Consider the following 16794-nt stretch of genomic DNA (forward strand, 5'->3'; position numbering starts at 1 on the left):
GGAAAGTCTCTTCCTTTATGGCATCATGAGGCATGAGGAGTGATTATCCAAACGAACAGCTATTTCAACATTAGCAATGAATGCTTTAGGAAATCTGTCTGTATATGCCCTGGAAATCCACTGTAATGACATTTTCATTTGCCTCACTTCCTTCTGTTTCAAGGTTTAAAAATCCTTGATGCTTAGACCATGCCCAATGCAGATGTTGATCTGATCTCTTATTAACTAGGCAGCATTTAACCATTGCAAATGTTGAGGTGATCTATGACATGGCTCCTTATTGTTTCTGAGGATGTGAAAAGACCACTTTCCCCCTGGACATTATTTTTGGAAAGCTGTGTCAGCTGTGGATACAAAGATACCTTGAGTGTTTTTATACTGTTGAGGTAAAATGAAAGCCACTCTTCTCCAAAGGACAGGGGTTAGGCCAGAGCCAACCAGAAACCTGCTGGTGTCACCAGTGGTATTCTGACCACATAATCACTTTACCGAGAAGCAAAAAGCTTAAAAGGTAGGGAATGAAAATGCACTTCAGGAGAAATGCACAAGCACCCATCACACACACACACACACACACACACACACACACACACACACAGTTTGTAACACTGGCTTTTAGGATAAGTTCTAGACTGTGTAGGAGAAAGACTGGAGATAGGTCATAAGCGTTATATGAAACCTCTTAAATTTTCCTAATAAGGGACACAGTAATGTTGATTCAACTATACAGTAATGCAGTCAGCTTTCATGGGTAGTTATAGAGCCAGATTCATTACTTTATATGTCAAATCACTTACAGCTCTGATTTCTAGCCCAATGACAAAATATTTTGAGGGATTTGAACAAACCAATAAATAAGCATCATGCAATTTATAGGTGCATTAGAATCTGTACCAAAGTTAACCAAAATATCTTAATAAAATGTAGTTTTGCATGACCTCTGTTTAATGAGGAGCATCTCTATGTTTCACTGGCAGATTCTAAATTCTAGCAACTTGTTTACTTAGGGAGATTTCATAATAATGGAACTTAATGATGCATACAGTACAGAAGAAGTGATTCAATTTTATAAGTTTTTTTTGTTTGTTTGGTTTGGTTTTTAGTATGCTGTGTCTTCTGCCTGGAATATTATTTGTAATCAAAGACTGCCAAAAATCAGAAGCAAACCCTTGAGATTACCTAGTGAAAACCTTTTATTTATAGATGAAGAAATGGATCCTGGATAACCCAGGATGAGAATACAGTTTTCACCTCTCAATCCTTTGTTCTGTCTTTAAGGCCTAGTATAAGTTGCATCTCCTTCATGAAGCCTTCCTTGACCTTCAGACTTTTATGAACCCCTAATCATGGTCTATACTGTACCATTTATCACTCCCAAAATTATATCTTACTCTCGTATAACTTACTCTTGTATATTTTATCTTGTATTACAAGATACTCTTGTATCTCTCAGGAGACTTTTTTTTAAGTTTATTTATTTTGAGAGAGAGAAAGTACAAGTGGGGGAGGGACAGAAAGAGAGGGAGAATCCCAAGCAGGCTCCATCCTGTCAGCACAGGGTCGGACGCAGGGCTCAAACTCACGAAACTGTGAGATCATGACCTGAGCCGAAATCAAGAGTCAGATGCTTAACTGACTGAACCACCCGGGCACCCCTCAAAGGAGATTATTATCTCAAGGACAAAATCCATGTTTTATGATACTCTTGACTGAAACACCATAGTACCTAACAGAATTATGGACACCATGATTATCTTCTAAGGTTCTAGTCCCTTTTCTAATGGATTCAACACTTTGTTCCATGTCACTTCAACCCCACCATCCTCTTTCATAATGTAAACTTTCATATGCATGACTTTTCATCTATAGACATACACACACGCACACACACACACACACACCTGACACCTTGCACTGTGCCTGGCACAGAGTAAGTACTCAACAATGCTTTCCTGAGAGAGGGAGAGGAAGTTGATTTTTGAAGTTACTATAATCAGGGAAGGTACACAGGTACACACAAGGATTAGGATTAAATTGAGCCTTAAAGAAAATACATTGATTAACACGCAAACAGGAGGGAAAATTATATTTGAGACAAAGAATATCCTGTATTTTAATCCCATATTAGGCACTTATTCCTTGTTTAATTGCAGGCCATTAAGCTCTCTGGGTCTATTTCCCTATCTGTTGAACTAGAATAATATTATATATTCCATAGGGTTGTTATAAGAAATAAGTGAGATAAATTATGTAGTAGGATTCAATAAAGAGTAGTTTTTAACAACAAAATTAATAATAACTCCCCGAATAAATAAGCCAGTAAAGGTGCCAGTGAGGGCATAATAGGTAGTTCAATTAGGCTAGAGCCAAATACTTTACAGAAAGAAATGATTGATGGGAGTGGAGGGAGAGGCTAGATTGAGTCTCTCTCCCTCTCTCTCTCTCTCTCTCTCTCTCTCTCTCTCCAACTACCTCTGAGCTTAAAGCTATCAAATGCATCATTAAGTTCACTGCGGGATGTGGTGAAGGCCAAGGACTATGAAGCGGTCCTTTCTCAGTAAAAAGCACATAAGCTTTGAAACAGACAAGACACAGGTTGTAATCTCAGCTCTCCCAGTGGAGTAAACTTGAGGCAGTTTCCTGTTGCAAGTGATAAACAAGGTATACAAAGCAGCTACCATAATGCTAGGCTTTGGGTGGACACTCAATAAATCTTAGTTCTCTCATCTGTGATGTACCAGCCTCACACCCCACCACTCTCTGCACCTTTCCTTCTATTTTCCTTCCTTGTCTGTCTTTGCCTCCTCCTACACTTTACTCTGTCTTTCTTTGTTACCCATTTTTTTTTGTCTCCTTACCTATACCTTTGACACTCAAAAGTGTTTACTGAGATTAATTTCATTTGAAAGCATTTATAGACCACTTACTGTAACTCAGGCACTTGTGTTAATAACACTGGAGTTAAACACAGCTGCCTGTACTGCCCTTGGAAGTATTTCAAACTCCTTTGTATGAATGAGCATGTCCTCTCAAGGTAAATCAGTTTGCAAAGTGCATCAGCTTGAAGTTAAACAAAGCCACTTTATAGGCCAAATGTGCTCACGTATGGAGTTCCATAAATGTGTGTGGGCATAGCACAGACAAAAACCAGGAAATCTGAGATGGGTACTACTAGAACGGCACGAAGCAACAATAAATAATGGTGGAGACGCAAAAGTCAAAGTACAGCTAGTCATATCCTTTTGAGCCCTGAATCCTACTTTTGGCAATTTAGCCTGAGGAAATAATTGGGGAGATGGACAAAGATTTACATAAAAGATGTCCCTTGTTTATATAATACCGCAAAAGTAAAGCAAGCCTTCACATCTCACAATAGATCAACCCAGTTATGCTCTATCCATATAAGCTGTTAATAAGTGATATCACAGAGGAATAATTATGAACATGGAAATAGGACCATGCTACACTATTAAGTGACAAAGTGTATTGTAGACCAAAACATACCAGGTGAGTCCATGTCTGTAAGTAGAAAAAACAGAAGGCGGCTAGCAGGATACTAAAAATAATGAACTCTAAGAGTGAAATTACAAATTTCTATTTCTTATTTGTTTGTTTCCTGTTTGTTTCTAGTTTTACATATTTCCATGTGCCACTTTTGTAACACGAAAAAATGCCATATACATATACATAAAAATGATGTATGGATTGATAGATGATTGTAGATTATATAGACGGTAGATTAGACAGATGGTAATTCGATAGACGATAAATAAAGAAATAGATGATAGATAAATAGGTGGCAGTTTGGATAAGGAGACTAGATAAGTGGTAGACGGATAGATGAAGGATTAGATAGAAAGATATAGATAGGATTAGGTAGGTGGTAGAATTAGCCAGACAAAAAGATGGTGGATTAAATAGGCAGACAGATTAGACAGCTACATGACGGATGAGACAGAGACGGATATAGATGGGTGATGGACTAGATACATACACAAACAGACACAGACAGATGATGGATTAGACAGCGGTAGGTTAGGTAAACAGCCAAGGATAGATATACATAGATGCCAGATCCGGTTGCAGGAGGCACGCAGAGCCGGAAGTCCAGCGACAGTCTTTAAAGAGTGGGCTGCGGTGTCATCAGTTACAGGGTCACGAGCACAGACCGTGCCCCGGCAGTTGGGCCTGAGCGTGTCCTTTCCCGTCAGGTGGACGTCCACGGCAACATCCTCCTCAGCACCCTGGAGATCAAGAACGAGACGAGCGGCTCGGAAGTGCTCACGGGCGTGAGCGAGCCCAAGGCCAGCAGCATGTACTCGTACGACAGCGCCAGCATCCAGTACCGCAAGCCCCTGAGCAGCCGCGGGGAGGCGTACGGGCGCGCGCTCGAGCGGCACGGCGCGCACAGCAAGGGGCGCATCCGCAGGCGCGCCTCGCAGCTCAAAGTCAAGATCCCCGACTTGACTGATGTGAACTCCATAGACAAGTGGTCCCGAATGTTCTTCCCCATCACCTTTTCTCTTTTTAACGTCGTTTATTGGCTTTACTATGTACACTAAGGTCTGTCCTAAGGGTTCGTAAACGACTACTTTCCTCTTTTGATTTTTGACCCCACAGGCCCCCCGCAGCGCCACTGCTGTGCTTTTTTGAGGTAAGAGATTCAGCCATCCGATTGGTTTGAGGTCTTGCATATCAATTTTATTACTGCACCATGTTTACTTCCAAAAACAACACACACACACACACACACACACACACACACGCCACAAAGAAAACTCTTGTTTTTTTCCAGTCTACTGTGGTCCAGGTTATCAGCTCTGTCAGAGCTCTATTAATTGCCGTGTTTACAAACAAAGAACAAACACACACGAAGAGAGAAGTTATATAGGTAGATCTTTAGCAGTCCTATCTTTTGGCCCTGGAGTTTTTTGATCTATTTTTTAAAATGAGAAGGAAAACAGGACCTAGCTCTCCGCGCGCACCGCTTCCTGGTAAACTGTAACAATCTCATGCTGCCAAAAAAAACCACAAAAAACAAAAAACAAAACAAAAAAAAACCAACACAATTTCCAGGATCTCAGAAGAAAAAACAAAGCCATTGACAAGTTACAGATTTCCAGGAAGAAGGGGGGATAAGAGGAGCCTAGAAGAGGAAGGAAGTCTCCCCTCCAACCTCAAGCCCCCCCAGCGCCCTTGCAGAAGGGGTCCCAGCTCCACGGGCGAGGAGGGAGGGATGGACAAGGGCTGATGGAGGTTGTGCAAACCAAACCTGCCATCTTCACCTCACCATTAAGCTGGATATTCTGAAAAACAACAACAGAACAAAACAAACAAACAAAAAAAAAAACCCCGCTTCTTTCTCAGACTTGCAGGCAGATTTAAAATTAACACTCAAATCCATCCTGGTGGCCATTGAGAACATTTCTCTCTTCTTGTTGAGAATAAGGAGTCTCAGGGCAATGGAGATTTATTTAACGGACTATCTCAAATGAGCAGCCCTGAACTCATTTTATTACCCTGGAATCACTTGCCTCTGTGCCCTGAAGCCATGCCTTCACATCTCCTTAGTTCCTGCTCCAGAGAGAGTGAGAGGAAGGGAATGGGGGAGGAGGGCTTTAATAATGGGCTGGTGAGCATTTTTTGCGTGTAAAACACATTGCCCTTTCCACGAGGAAGGCAAGACTTATGTGCTGTGAAAAGGGTGCCTGGGCAGTTACCTAAACTGCCAAATCTTAAATCAAATAGTATATATTTCTTAGCCTTCCAGAGAGCACCTAATGGTGACAGGCCTTGTTGCACAGGCCCTGGCTAATAACCTTAGCGCTCACCTCTCTGAGCTCTGCGTTCCAAAGCAGGAAATGAATGCTTCCGGAAATGCACATACACCCATTTTGCTGTCACTCTCATCTGAGGCCAGATTACCTTTTTAAAGAAAAATCTCAAAATAGGAAAACCACAGATATCAACAACAACCGTGACAAAATCACTGGGCCTTCAAACATTTATACCAGCCCCTAAAGCATAGAACACATCTGCACTCATTAATCATTAATCAGCAGTCATTACTGCTCTGCCTTATCTCTGCTCATGGATTACTGTGGTCATGATCGTCATAGAAGGGGCATCCCTCAGTAGCCCAACACACAATTCTAAACACGTCTAACCAGCTACAGTTGAGGTTTATCCCATTTTATGTCATGAAAGCCTCATTAATTTTTTTTCACCCTGAATATCTTAAGAATTCTGTATGTTCATTCACAAGGTTGAGCGAAACCCTAAAACAACCAACCAGTGATGGAGGCAATTGGGGATCTGACCCCTCACTGTCAAATATGGGTTTAGGTAATAATAAGGACGATTGCATCATTTGATGATCTGGCTTTCTCCCTAAGGCTGTGATGAGGGTCCATGTTGACAGTAGCATCAGCTGCTAGAAATTATAGTCTTAATTGGAAAGATAAGGCCAAATTCCTGCTGATGAGCCCAAGGGGACAGAGTTTTGAGATACTCTTTTTAGAAAGCAAAAAGAAAAGAGAAACCTAAAATAAATGAATGGTTATAGCCAAAGACAATATACGTTAGTAAGAATATAAAAACTGTGCTTTTACTGGAAAAATTATCTCAATGGTTTCATAACCAATTAGTAGGGTATGGGGGCCAAATTCTCATTTAGATTTTCAATTGCATAATCACAGTTCCATGGTCAAGGAAATCTCCAGCCTCTGGGGATGAAGGGATCCATTTTGAAACTGACTACTTCTTGGCATGGAAAGAGGCTTTGCCATCATGAAATGCCCAAATAGAATGGAAGGTGCCCATGCCGGTGACTGTAAGGTTAATATTCCCAATGACCACTCAGGAAATACTGTGTATTTTAAACACAGGAAGGTAGACTTTGGGCTGATGCTCAACAGGAATGAATCATCTGATGTCAAAGTTTTTAAAAAAGCTTTTAAGGATGAAATGCTAAATTAGAAAGGAAGTATCTATGATCTATGTTCCTTAACAAAACAATTTTTCCTTATTCACCTGTTTAGATCATTCTCCTTGGAAAAGATTGAGGTAATTTATATCTTTACTAATTTTTTTATCTTGCCTTAAAAGTCTAAAGAATTTGATGCTTGTAGTTCAGATGTAAAGCATCTCTGAGAAAAAATAGAACATTTTTAAATCTTATATCTTAGCCTTTGTAAATTGCGAAATTAGTAAGCCTGAATCTACCATCAGGCACAAAATGGTATCATTGTATGTCTTCGTAGGCTTAGAGAGGGCACAGCCACAGGATTGTGCAAATTCTGTTAATAGCTCTGACTTAGAGGTAATGGTAGCCTGAAAAATGGAGAAGCTGATGTATTTCTGGTTAATGACCTTTGTCCCCACTTCCTTCTTTAGGACACCTCTCAGCCAAATCCCCTCCTCTGTGGCCCCCACCCAAACTCCCTCCAGGCTTAACAGTGCAGGGAAAAAAAACTGCTTCCTTCTCTGCCTCTCTCCCTTGTCTTGCTCTAAATGATGTACATAATACATAAAAATTGTTAGACATTCCTAAGTGCCCTCAAACCGGTCCCCACTTCTGAAAGATTCAGATCAGTACATTATCGAGGGGTTACTCTCCTGCTATTACTGGGTTGTTTTATCTTTGCCATGAAAATAGCCATAATCTCCTGCATTACTGAAGTGGCAGCAGAGACAGAAAATTGCACAGACTCACTCTCCTTTGCCACAGTCATGTTCAGGGGACCCCATGTTCGCAGTTCATAAACTGTGTCATAGATTTAACCTGTGTAGACCCAGCAGAACCTCATCTTTCATTTGACAATGACGACTACACATTTTTTTCTACTCATGTTCCTTGGCTTAAAATAGAGGTGACACGTGTGTTACGCTTACCAGCTTTGTGAGGCAGACCCAGATAAAGACACATTTTTGGCTTAAATTATCCAGGATTATTGCCTCAATCCTCTATATTGCCAAACAGGAACAGCAGACTGGTTGGTAATTCTGCTGATTAAATGATATGTGTTTTCATATCATATATACCATCTTCATTGTGCATTACAATCAATGAAAGATCTTGAAAATGCAAAGAGAAAAATGTGGTGCAGAGAATAAAGTTTGGTTTATGGATCCAAGGATAGCCAACAAACATTATGTACAATCTACAGAAATGTTGAGTAAATGCCATCTTTCCAAAATCAGTTGACTCCTTCACGAATACTTCTTTAAGAAAGAGCTCAATTGAAATTCGCCAAGTTAAACAAACAAACAAGCAAAATATATTTATCATGCTAGAAGGAAACGACCTCCACGAATTCTCATACGGACAGTTTTGAATAGTATCTCACCAAAGGGTGATGTGCCACTTTTTTTTTTTTTTTTTTCCCTAAACTAAATGTAATCCTATATCCCAGGAGGGAGGAAAAAGGAATGTGCAAGCATTTGTTCGTGTTGGTTCAATCAGCAATTACTGGGATGAAAAAGACAGAAAAACGAACAAATATCTCAGTTTCAGGAAAGCAAACAAAGGTAAACTTGTTAACGGAATGTAGAATATTATGTAAACTTCCTTGTAAATTCTGTACATAGTTCATTGAATTGTTCCTTGTTGTGTGGTGGTCCTCGGCTTTGGGTGGATGTTTGAACAATCCGAGCATTGTAAATAACGTAAGCTTATGAGGCACTTGCTTTTATTCACGAAGTGAAGCAACTAGTGATGTGGGCCCAAACCAGAATCTTTTTAGCTATTGCTCTCTCTCTGCCATTGTGCGTGCGCAGTTGCGTCACTCTGCCTCATGCCCCACCCCCACAGAAAGGGACGGTAGCTGAGGAGAAGGCTGTACTCCCTTGGGGCTTAGGGACGGCACACCAGCAGAGACAGGAACTGTAGCGAGCTGCTCCTGGAACTGTATCATGAAAAATCAGGGGTGTTTCTATCAGTCATTCGTGGCTACTCATATAGTGAAATACCAAATCATCCATGCTTGTTGAGGGGTCAGGAATGGAAGGGATGTTCAAAATCCACAGGCAATCCAAAGCATCATTTGCACCAATAGCTTTAGTTTCTACCTTTTTTCCTTCCACGATGTTTCCCAGAACTTTGAATAAGACAGGAAGTGAATGGATGGGTTTGACCAGGGTAAACAAACAGTGAAATGTCCAAATGATGGGAAGGAAAAAAGGAAGAGACAGTGAATGACACTGATAACACCAACTGGCCGATTCATCCTGCAAAGATTCAGAAGTAACCATGTCACATTTCTAAAAGGTAAAGAGAAATATTGGGAATTAAAGCAAGTATTTTTCAACTGGGAGTCCGGGATGTGTTTGATATGTGCTAGTTAAACTTAGAATCTGGTGATTAAATATTTTCATATATATGTCTCCCAAGTCCTAGTATTCTTGAAAAAGACTTCAGAATGGTGGGATATTCAGCCATAACATGTGTTTCCATGCAAGCTGGCAGTCCCAGAGATGGTGATAGTGTCTGCAGAAATTTGGAATAGCCTAGCAAGCTGGGACATAGATTGGTTTCTTAGTAACATTTTAGGGTACACAGCATCTTTCTTGGAGTTAGGAATTTAGCAAGGCAGAGTTTTTTGTGTAAAGATTCTATGTGCTTGGAGACTTATTCTGGCTCCAAAATGTCCCAATCAGTGTCCACCAGCGATGGAACTAACAAGGTTAGTCAATTTCTAGGTCTAGAACCCATTGTGCTTTTACGTGAATCATGCTTTTTCTATATAACTGAAATCAACTAAACTGACAGAAACCTAATTGTTAAAGGTTGTAATTTCACAAGCAACGTTTGCAAGGAAATCCTTTTTAACAGAAGAATTGCAAACCAGAAAATGCTAAGTTCCTAGAAGGGTAAGGATAAAGAGTTTTGAGTTTATTTTTACCTCTCTGATAGCAAGAACTTCCTTATTTCAACTGTAGAGGCCTAACAGTTTTGTTTTGTTTCGTTTTTCCTAATCAAAAAGTCTTTGGTATATTAAGGGTCTCACGGTCATTCCTGACTGGCCCCTAGAGACCTTGCAGGTCCTGGAGCAACCAGCACTCATCACAGACTTCAGTAGGAATTCAGTGTGGGGGAAATAAGTATATTTTTTAACCAGCTGGAAATAAAACCATTCTCATGAATGATTCTACCTGCATCTCCTGTTCTGAAGACAATAGAAACATAAATCAATAAAAAGAGAGGCCAAATAACATGATGCATTTGCCTTAGGTACACAGGGTCACAGATTCACTTGCTTAAAACAGCTCACGTTAGAAGCCAAAGGATGAATAAAAGCAATCAGTATTGCTATCTGGCTTTCATCTCTCCCTGGGTTTCCTTTTGAAGAGAAACAGAAAAGGGGGACATTTTCCAATATAACTTTTTTATAGGTGAAAATCATTAAAATGTGTTATGTGTGTGCATTGTGTGCGTGTGGCCGTGTAAAACAGATTACCTCTCTTGTGTTCGTTCCTTCCCAGTGCTGTATGCCATCCAACCTTATGCCTTAACCCAATGAAACCAATTCATTTTTCCTCTTTCTCATTCAGACCTCCTAAGTTATCTTGCCCATGCGTAGCTGAAAGCTCCAGCTTTGAACTTACCTTGCGTATCTTCAATTGAATTCGTGAAAACAACGAACTTTAATAATTTCCCCAAATTCTTATTCCTATTGCCTTTAGCAGGTCTTCGGAGGTAGCTTGTGTCGTCATGGTAGCCTCCTCTGAAACTGCCTTGGGTTATTTTTCTTTTCTGCTTTTCTGTCCTTTCTGGAAAGAGTACCTGTTTACATAAACCTTGTCTCTCCCGGCCTAATTTAAAATCAAGTGGAAATAAAAGTCTTTAGCTCAAACCTAGGAAAATTCACATTATCTACACCAAAGTTTGATGATAAGAACGGCCCTGTACATTCTAGTTGCATATGGTGAGTTCACACTGTATCAGCTCTTTTCCATCAAACTTGTTTTCTCATGCCCTCCTTTAGCCTTAATTGCACACCTTTTATAAACCTTTATTCCTTCCAGAATGGTTTCTCATTCATGGAGTACACCACTGGTTACAGACCATCCTCTGGGAACCTGACCCACTACCTTTTCAGTTGCTTATTCCTGTTACAGATTCCACGTCCATGCATCTCCCACCGACTCCCCCTGAGCCTTCTAGCAGACATGAAATGTAGTAAGACAAGTCATAATGCAAACTTGTCCAAATTGCCCTTCCCAAGTATGTAGAACATCTTTTGCCTCCAAACGGCATTCCTATACTTGGAGAACAGAGAGTTCTCCAAACATATACCAAGCAATGTACAGAATAACTTAAAAAGTTAACAGTAAATGAGCTGCATGCTGGAGAGAGGGAGATGACAGTGGGCGGAAAACACCCGGACTTAGAATTGCATGACCTGGCCTTTATGTTGCCTCTACCACTGCCTGGTCGTATGACCGAAGACCGGCCATCCGATGACTTCCACATTCCCTTCCAAACTTCAACTAGTTGGAAACCAAATTGCCAAATAAATTTCAAAGGGCATTTTAGACAGGTTTGTGCAGGAAGTTACCAGAAAGATATAGGAGCACGGTAGTTTCTGCTAAAACAGTCCCATAAATATTCTTTGTTGTATATCTTTGGGAGTAAGTCATCAGGGTAGGCCATCTGGTGTCAAGTGAATCAAATCCTACACCTGTCCATATTCCTTTAAAATTACATTGAAGCTAAAATGTTTAGAAGTTTAAATTTACAGGCAGATGGCAAAAAAAAAAAAAAATTTTTTTTAATAATGGTCTACACTACAAATATTTCCCTTCAAGAGCACTGGAGAGTCTCAGATAACATAAATCAGTGTGGTCCCTGTTTTTAGATCTCTGGAAGATGTAGATCCCTTAGGCCATTCTCTGCAACTCGGTCAGGAAAAGCCCTGAAATGCCCCCTCCATAGTGGAAGAGCCTATCTCGAGGCAGCATCTGAGCAGAAATGCTGCCACAGTCCCCTTCAGTGTTCTCGCCAGTGTGAGACCCCGTCACTGTCTGGGTTCTGTAGGCGGAGTAGCCAGATAGGGTTGAGCTCTCAGACAAGGGGAGACCTCCCATGTAGTTGGAAAAGATCCCAGGTCTTCAGAATCTCTGTTATCTGCTCTCCCTGCCCCACTTTCCCAACCACCCTCCTATTCCCCTCTTAACTAGTTCAATCTGCCAATTGTTTTAGGCACAACCATGACAAAACTGAAAGTTTACTTATTAAATTTTGATTAACATTTCTAGCTATTCATATTTTTAAAGCATGCACCGTCCCCACTCCAATCTCTGAACATGACCCCCAGTGTGATTCCTGCACACGGATATTAACTTTTCCCCCTTTTCAGAAGATACCTTCCAACTCTAAGCTCCCATGATTCTCCTGAGAGCCCCCTGACCGTTCAGAATTGTTAGGAGAGTGCCTAAAAATTCCTCCCTTCCATTTTGGGTCAGTCTACGAATGAGATGGCCTCTTTTTTGTAAAGTTAGCCTAATATTCTGCTGCTTGACCTCTCACAGTTCCAACATTCCTATATGCAGGTGTGCTCTTAAAGTAGAGAACTAATAGTTCTCTTTTTCAGGTTTTCATACTTTACACTTTTGAGATGCATTCATAGCTAATGTCATCTTTTTAAAAACAGAGGAAGCATTTATAAGTCTTCAAATTCTCACCAAATTGAGATTAATACTTATTAATATATATATCCATTAGGATTCATTCAGGTATAAGTAACAAAAGATGCAACTAAAAGTAACTTTAACCAAAATGATAGCTTATGTAACAGTAAGTGCAGAAGCAGGGTGGTTCCTGGGTTATTTCAATAGCACAATGATGTCATCCAGGACCTGAGATCCCTCCCAGGGCCAGTTCTTCCTAACTCTGTATGTTATCAGCACGCATTGTGGTTGCAAAATGGCTACACTCACATACTCGTATCAAGTGGCAGAAACAAGGGAAAGTCCTGCCTTAGGTCTCTTTTTAAAAGCAAGGAAATCTTTCCCCACAAAACTCTCCCAGCCATCTTTCTTGTTCCATTGGCCAAGGTTGGATTACACAACCATTCCTGAACCAGTCACTGATAAAAGGAATGAAATTATCATGATGGGTTTACAACATTGATCCAGTGAGTTGCCCAGGGGGAATAAAAGATGGAATATGTTAACAAAAAGAAGGAAGAATGGCTTTGGGGTAGATATCCAAACACGACTGTCACACATTGGTCTAAGGTATCAGAAAAGACTTTGTCACACATAATTTCATGATTTGATCTTGAAATCATTACCCTACAACCCTATGAAAATTATGATGACACTACCAATATCTGGTAATGGAGGCTAAATAGGTTAAATGATTTACCCCAAATCTGATAATGATAATTAGTTAGTGACAGAGTTACTATTCAATCTGAGATTTTTTTTTTTCTTTTTCCTGACTGTAAAGGCAAAGCTATGTCTATTCTAACCACACTGCCTAGATCTAATGCTTTGTACTTTGATGATCCAGTTTTTGGGTGGTTCAAAGATAAGAGGAGAGTAGGAAGAAAGAGAACAATTTCCAAATACTCTTGTTCTTTTTTTATCCTTCTCCTCCATCTTGCACACTCCCTCCCCGGCAACCGCACCCCCCCCACCCCCACCCCACCCCCAGCCAAGACTTACAAAAGCCTTTCATTATTCTCTTGAGGGAAAGTGTAGAAGGAACAGCTCCAGCAACAATTGAATAGCCTGAGGTGTGCCCAGTTCTTTTTTAATAACATTACTGTTAGGGGACCACATGCCCCAGTTTCCCCAAGACAACCACAATTCACTCTCAAATCTGTCCATTTAGATAACGATTATATAGTCACACTAGTTACGAGTCTCATAATTCTCATCCCTGGCGGGTATGGGAAATATTAATAAGCTAATATTAACACCTTGGAGAAAATATATGCCTTGGCTCCCTGTGAATCATTTAAGCCCAACCTCAGTCTCTCCATTACTCACACTCACTTTATTTCTCATTGTTCCCCTTACCCAGCTTCAAGCAAACTAATCCTCACATATCTACTGCAGCAACAGCCACATATCATCCCAAAGTGTGCTCGCTGCTGTTTGAAGTTTTACATTTCTTTTCCACTGCCCAGATTCTCCTCTTCCCTTGCCCCTCCCCAACGCTGGATTAAAAACCAAGGCAACATCATCCAAAAAGCCATCCATGAGCAGCCAACCTTTCCTCATTCTGTTTACTCTCCTGCTAGCACCCCCTCGGTTCTTGTGGCCACTTAATCAATAATAATAGATGTTGAATTTGTGTATCTTCTGGTAGTTTTGAAAAATACACTCTCTGCTTCCCGAAATAAGGTCCTTAAGGGTAAATGCCCCATTTTCTAATTCTTTTCTATTGCCCAAAGCATTTGCTGTTCTGTCCCTGGTAGAGAGTCTGTAAGTACTGATTGAATGACCTACACTGGTAAATGTGGGAAAAGAAAGATTTCCTAGGGACAGTACTTCAGGATTACAGATAATAACTTGTGAAACAGGAGCCACCCACACCCTCCCCCAACTTATTTTACTTCCATAGAGCCTAGGTCTACAATCTCTAAACAGATAAAAAATACAGTCAAACTTACAGTTGAAACCAGGCTTGGGTCTGTGCAAAGTGGCCATTGAGATTTTCCTCATTGCTTAGGACTTAAACAGGCTGAATCTTAATAACACCATTCTAAATTCTACCAGTGCTGGCATAACTGAACTTTCCATGCTGATTCCGACTGCTTTAACTTTATGGAAACAGGAAATTCTTCACTGGAAGTTTCATTTTTCCCCCCCATATACTCCCCTTTGCCTTATTCAAAGCCTTCTGCATCTAGGTTGTATGGGGTGTTTACTCTCAAAGTTGGGACTGTATTGCCTAATTGGAACACTGCAGCATGAATTATAAGAGGACATTTCCAGAGGGTACTGCACACCAGATTTCACTTCTGCCAAGAAATGAACAGAAGGTTTAGAACTAAGAGAGATGGGCAGTTCTTCACGGTCCCTCAAGACTGCATAAGATAGATGTGCAGAGAAATACCTTTTCTGCAGCCCTTCTTTCAATTGTTAACTTTCCTGTTCTCCTGTTCTATATATTATTTACAAATTTGCATAAAAGAAATATATCGTTTGCAAGCCTTACCTCAGAGTGGCAACCAGCCACCCCAGTTTTACGAGATAACGTATTTTTCTACTTGATATTCCCCCAAATACATTGAATTGCAGTGTACCTACTTTTTCTTTTTTTAAGCTAAATCAATTCATGTTAATCTGTTTCCTACATCTTTTTAAAATACTCACTGGATAAAGCTTGAAATATTTTATATTTTGCAACAATGCTCCTGAGACATTTTTAGGGAAGCCCCTTGATTATTCTAACTCACTGCAGTGTCATGGAAAGCAGAATTATTAAATACAGTGATATTTCATATTCAGAACATCCACTACTAGGTAGGGAATGCTCGTGATTAGATATGCATATATTTATTGACTGTGTTGTTTCAACTCCTTATTTTAGAGAGGGCCATGAACCCTCTCGATACAAACTACCATGCGGCATTATTCCAAAGTGAAGATTGCATGAGGTTTTCAGAAATTCTAAATGTTTACAAGGACTAAAAATTTTTTGACATCTTTAAAGAAGCTTTTTATTTTTGACCACCAGGCAGCATTTTGTGCCATTGTGATGGGAACCTACTGGCTAATGTGAAATAATGTTGTGTCATTTAAAAGGGTAATGAAAATGTAAACGGGAAACTTTAACATTGTGTAAATACAAATAAAACTGTTTTTGAGAGAAACACATCTGGGTTAGGGTGGCTTGCTTGAAAAATTCTCTTGGCTGTCCATCATCTCCTGTGACGTTACCCAAGGACACTCAACCTGAGGCAAAGATCTTTTCACAGTGATTCATGAGGTTTGGGAAAGCAGGGCTCATTAGGTTAAAGAATGGGAAAATTTCCATTCCTGCCAGCAATGGAACACCTCTTCGGCACCACCTCACCTAAAACCTGACTGAATCCAAAAATTAGCTACACTTTCCAAACCAGTCTCCTGCTATTTTCATTCATAGCACCCTGTCCTAAATAGCCGGGGCTTTCAAAAGCAGGTGCTACATACACACAAAAATTCATACCTTATGTTGCCTCTCAAAATCTGTTATGCTTAACTCACCAAATATGTTACAATATGTTAAATGTTTTACTCCTTGTGTTTTTAAGTCCCCACTAATCAGTTTGCTGAATCGTCTATTTACCCTCCTACCAAACATGAGTTAGCTAATTTATGTCCTGACTGGTAGTACACAGTTCTTGTAAATAAAATAATCCCTTTCTCCCTATTTTTCAGCAGGCAGAACTTCTTTAATTGGAAAGAGACATAAATTACAACATATTAATGTTCTTTTGTTCTTTCGACATAAGCATTTGCTTTCTTACATAAGCAGATAATACTTTTGTATACCTACCAGACCACTAGAAAAGCTATATGGCAAGAATAAGTATTTCTGGAAACCAAATACATTTTAATGAAATGGGATAGGTTTTAAAAATGCCAAGAAAAGAAAGGTGGACTCCTTGCTTTTATAATTCCAGTTTCTATTTTGTATCAATATATGCTGCATTTTCTGATTGAAACTACTGTTGTGTTTATTGAAACTTGAGATTTTCTGTGGTTGCTTTTTACATTTGAAATCAAACTTTCATACAGTGTTTGACTGTAATCTTTCTGTTAGGGATTTGATTAAAATATCCTAACCGTCTCATT

General features: G+C 40.0%; 1 protein-coding gene across 1 annotated transcript in view; it reads left to right on the top strand.

Moving 5' to 3' along the window:
* LOC125923617 (gamma-aminobutyric acid receptor subunit beta-1-like) overlaps nt 1–4589 on the top strand; it is a 59964-nt gene extending 55375 nt beyond the window's left edge. Inside the window, exon 5 of the mRNA XM_049632022.1 lies at nt 4212–4589. Within this exon, the coding sequence (XP_049487979.1) occupies nt 4212–4562 (351 nt within the window). The 3' untranslated portion in view covers nt 4563–4589. The remainder of the gene's footprint in view (nt 1–4211) is intronic.
* The last annotated feature ends 12205 nt before the right edge of the window (nt 4590–16794 follow it).

The sequence above is a fragment of the Panthera uncia genome, chromosome B1 (genome assembly GCF_023721935.1).
Source record: "Panthera uncia isolate 11264 chromosome B1, Puncia_PCG_1.0, whole genome shotgun sequence".
NCBI classification, from domain to species: domain Eukaryota; kingdom Metazoa; phylum Chordata; class Mammalia; order Carnivora; family Felidae; genus Panthera; species Panthera uncia.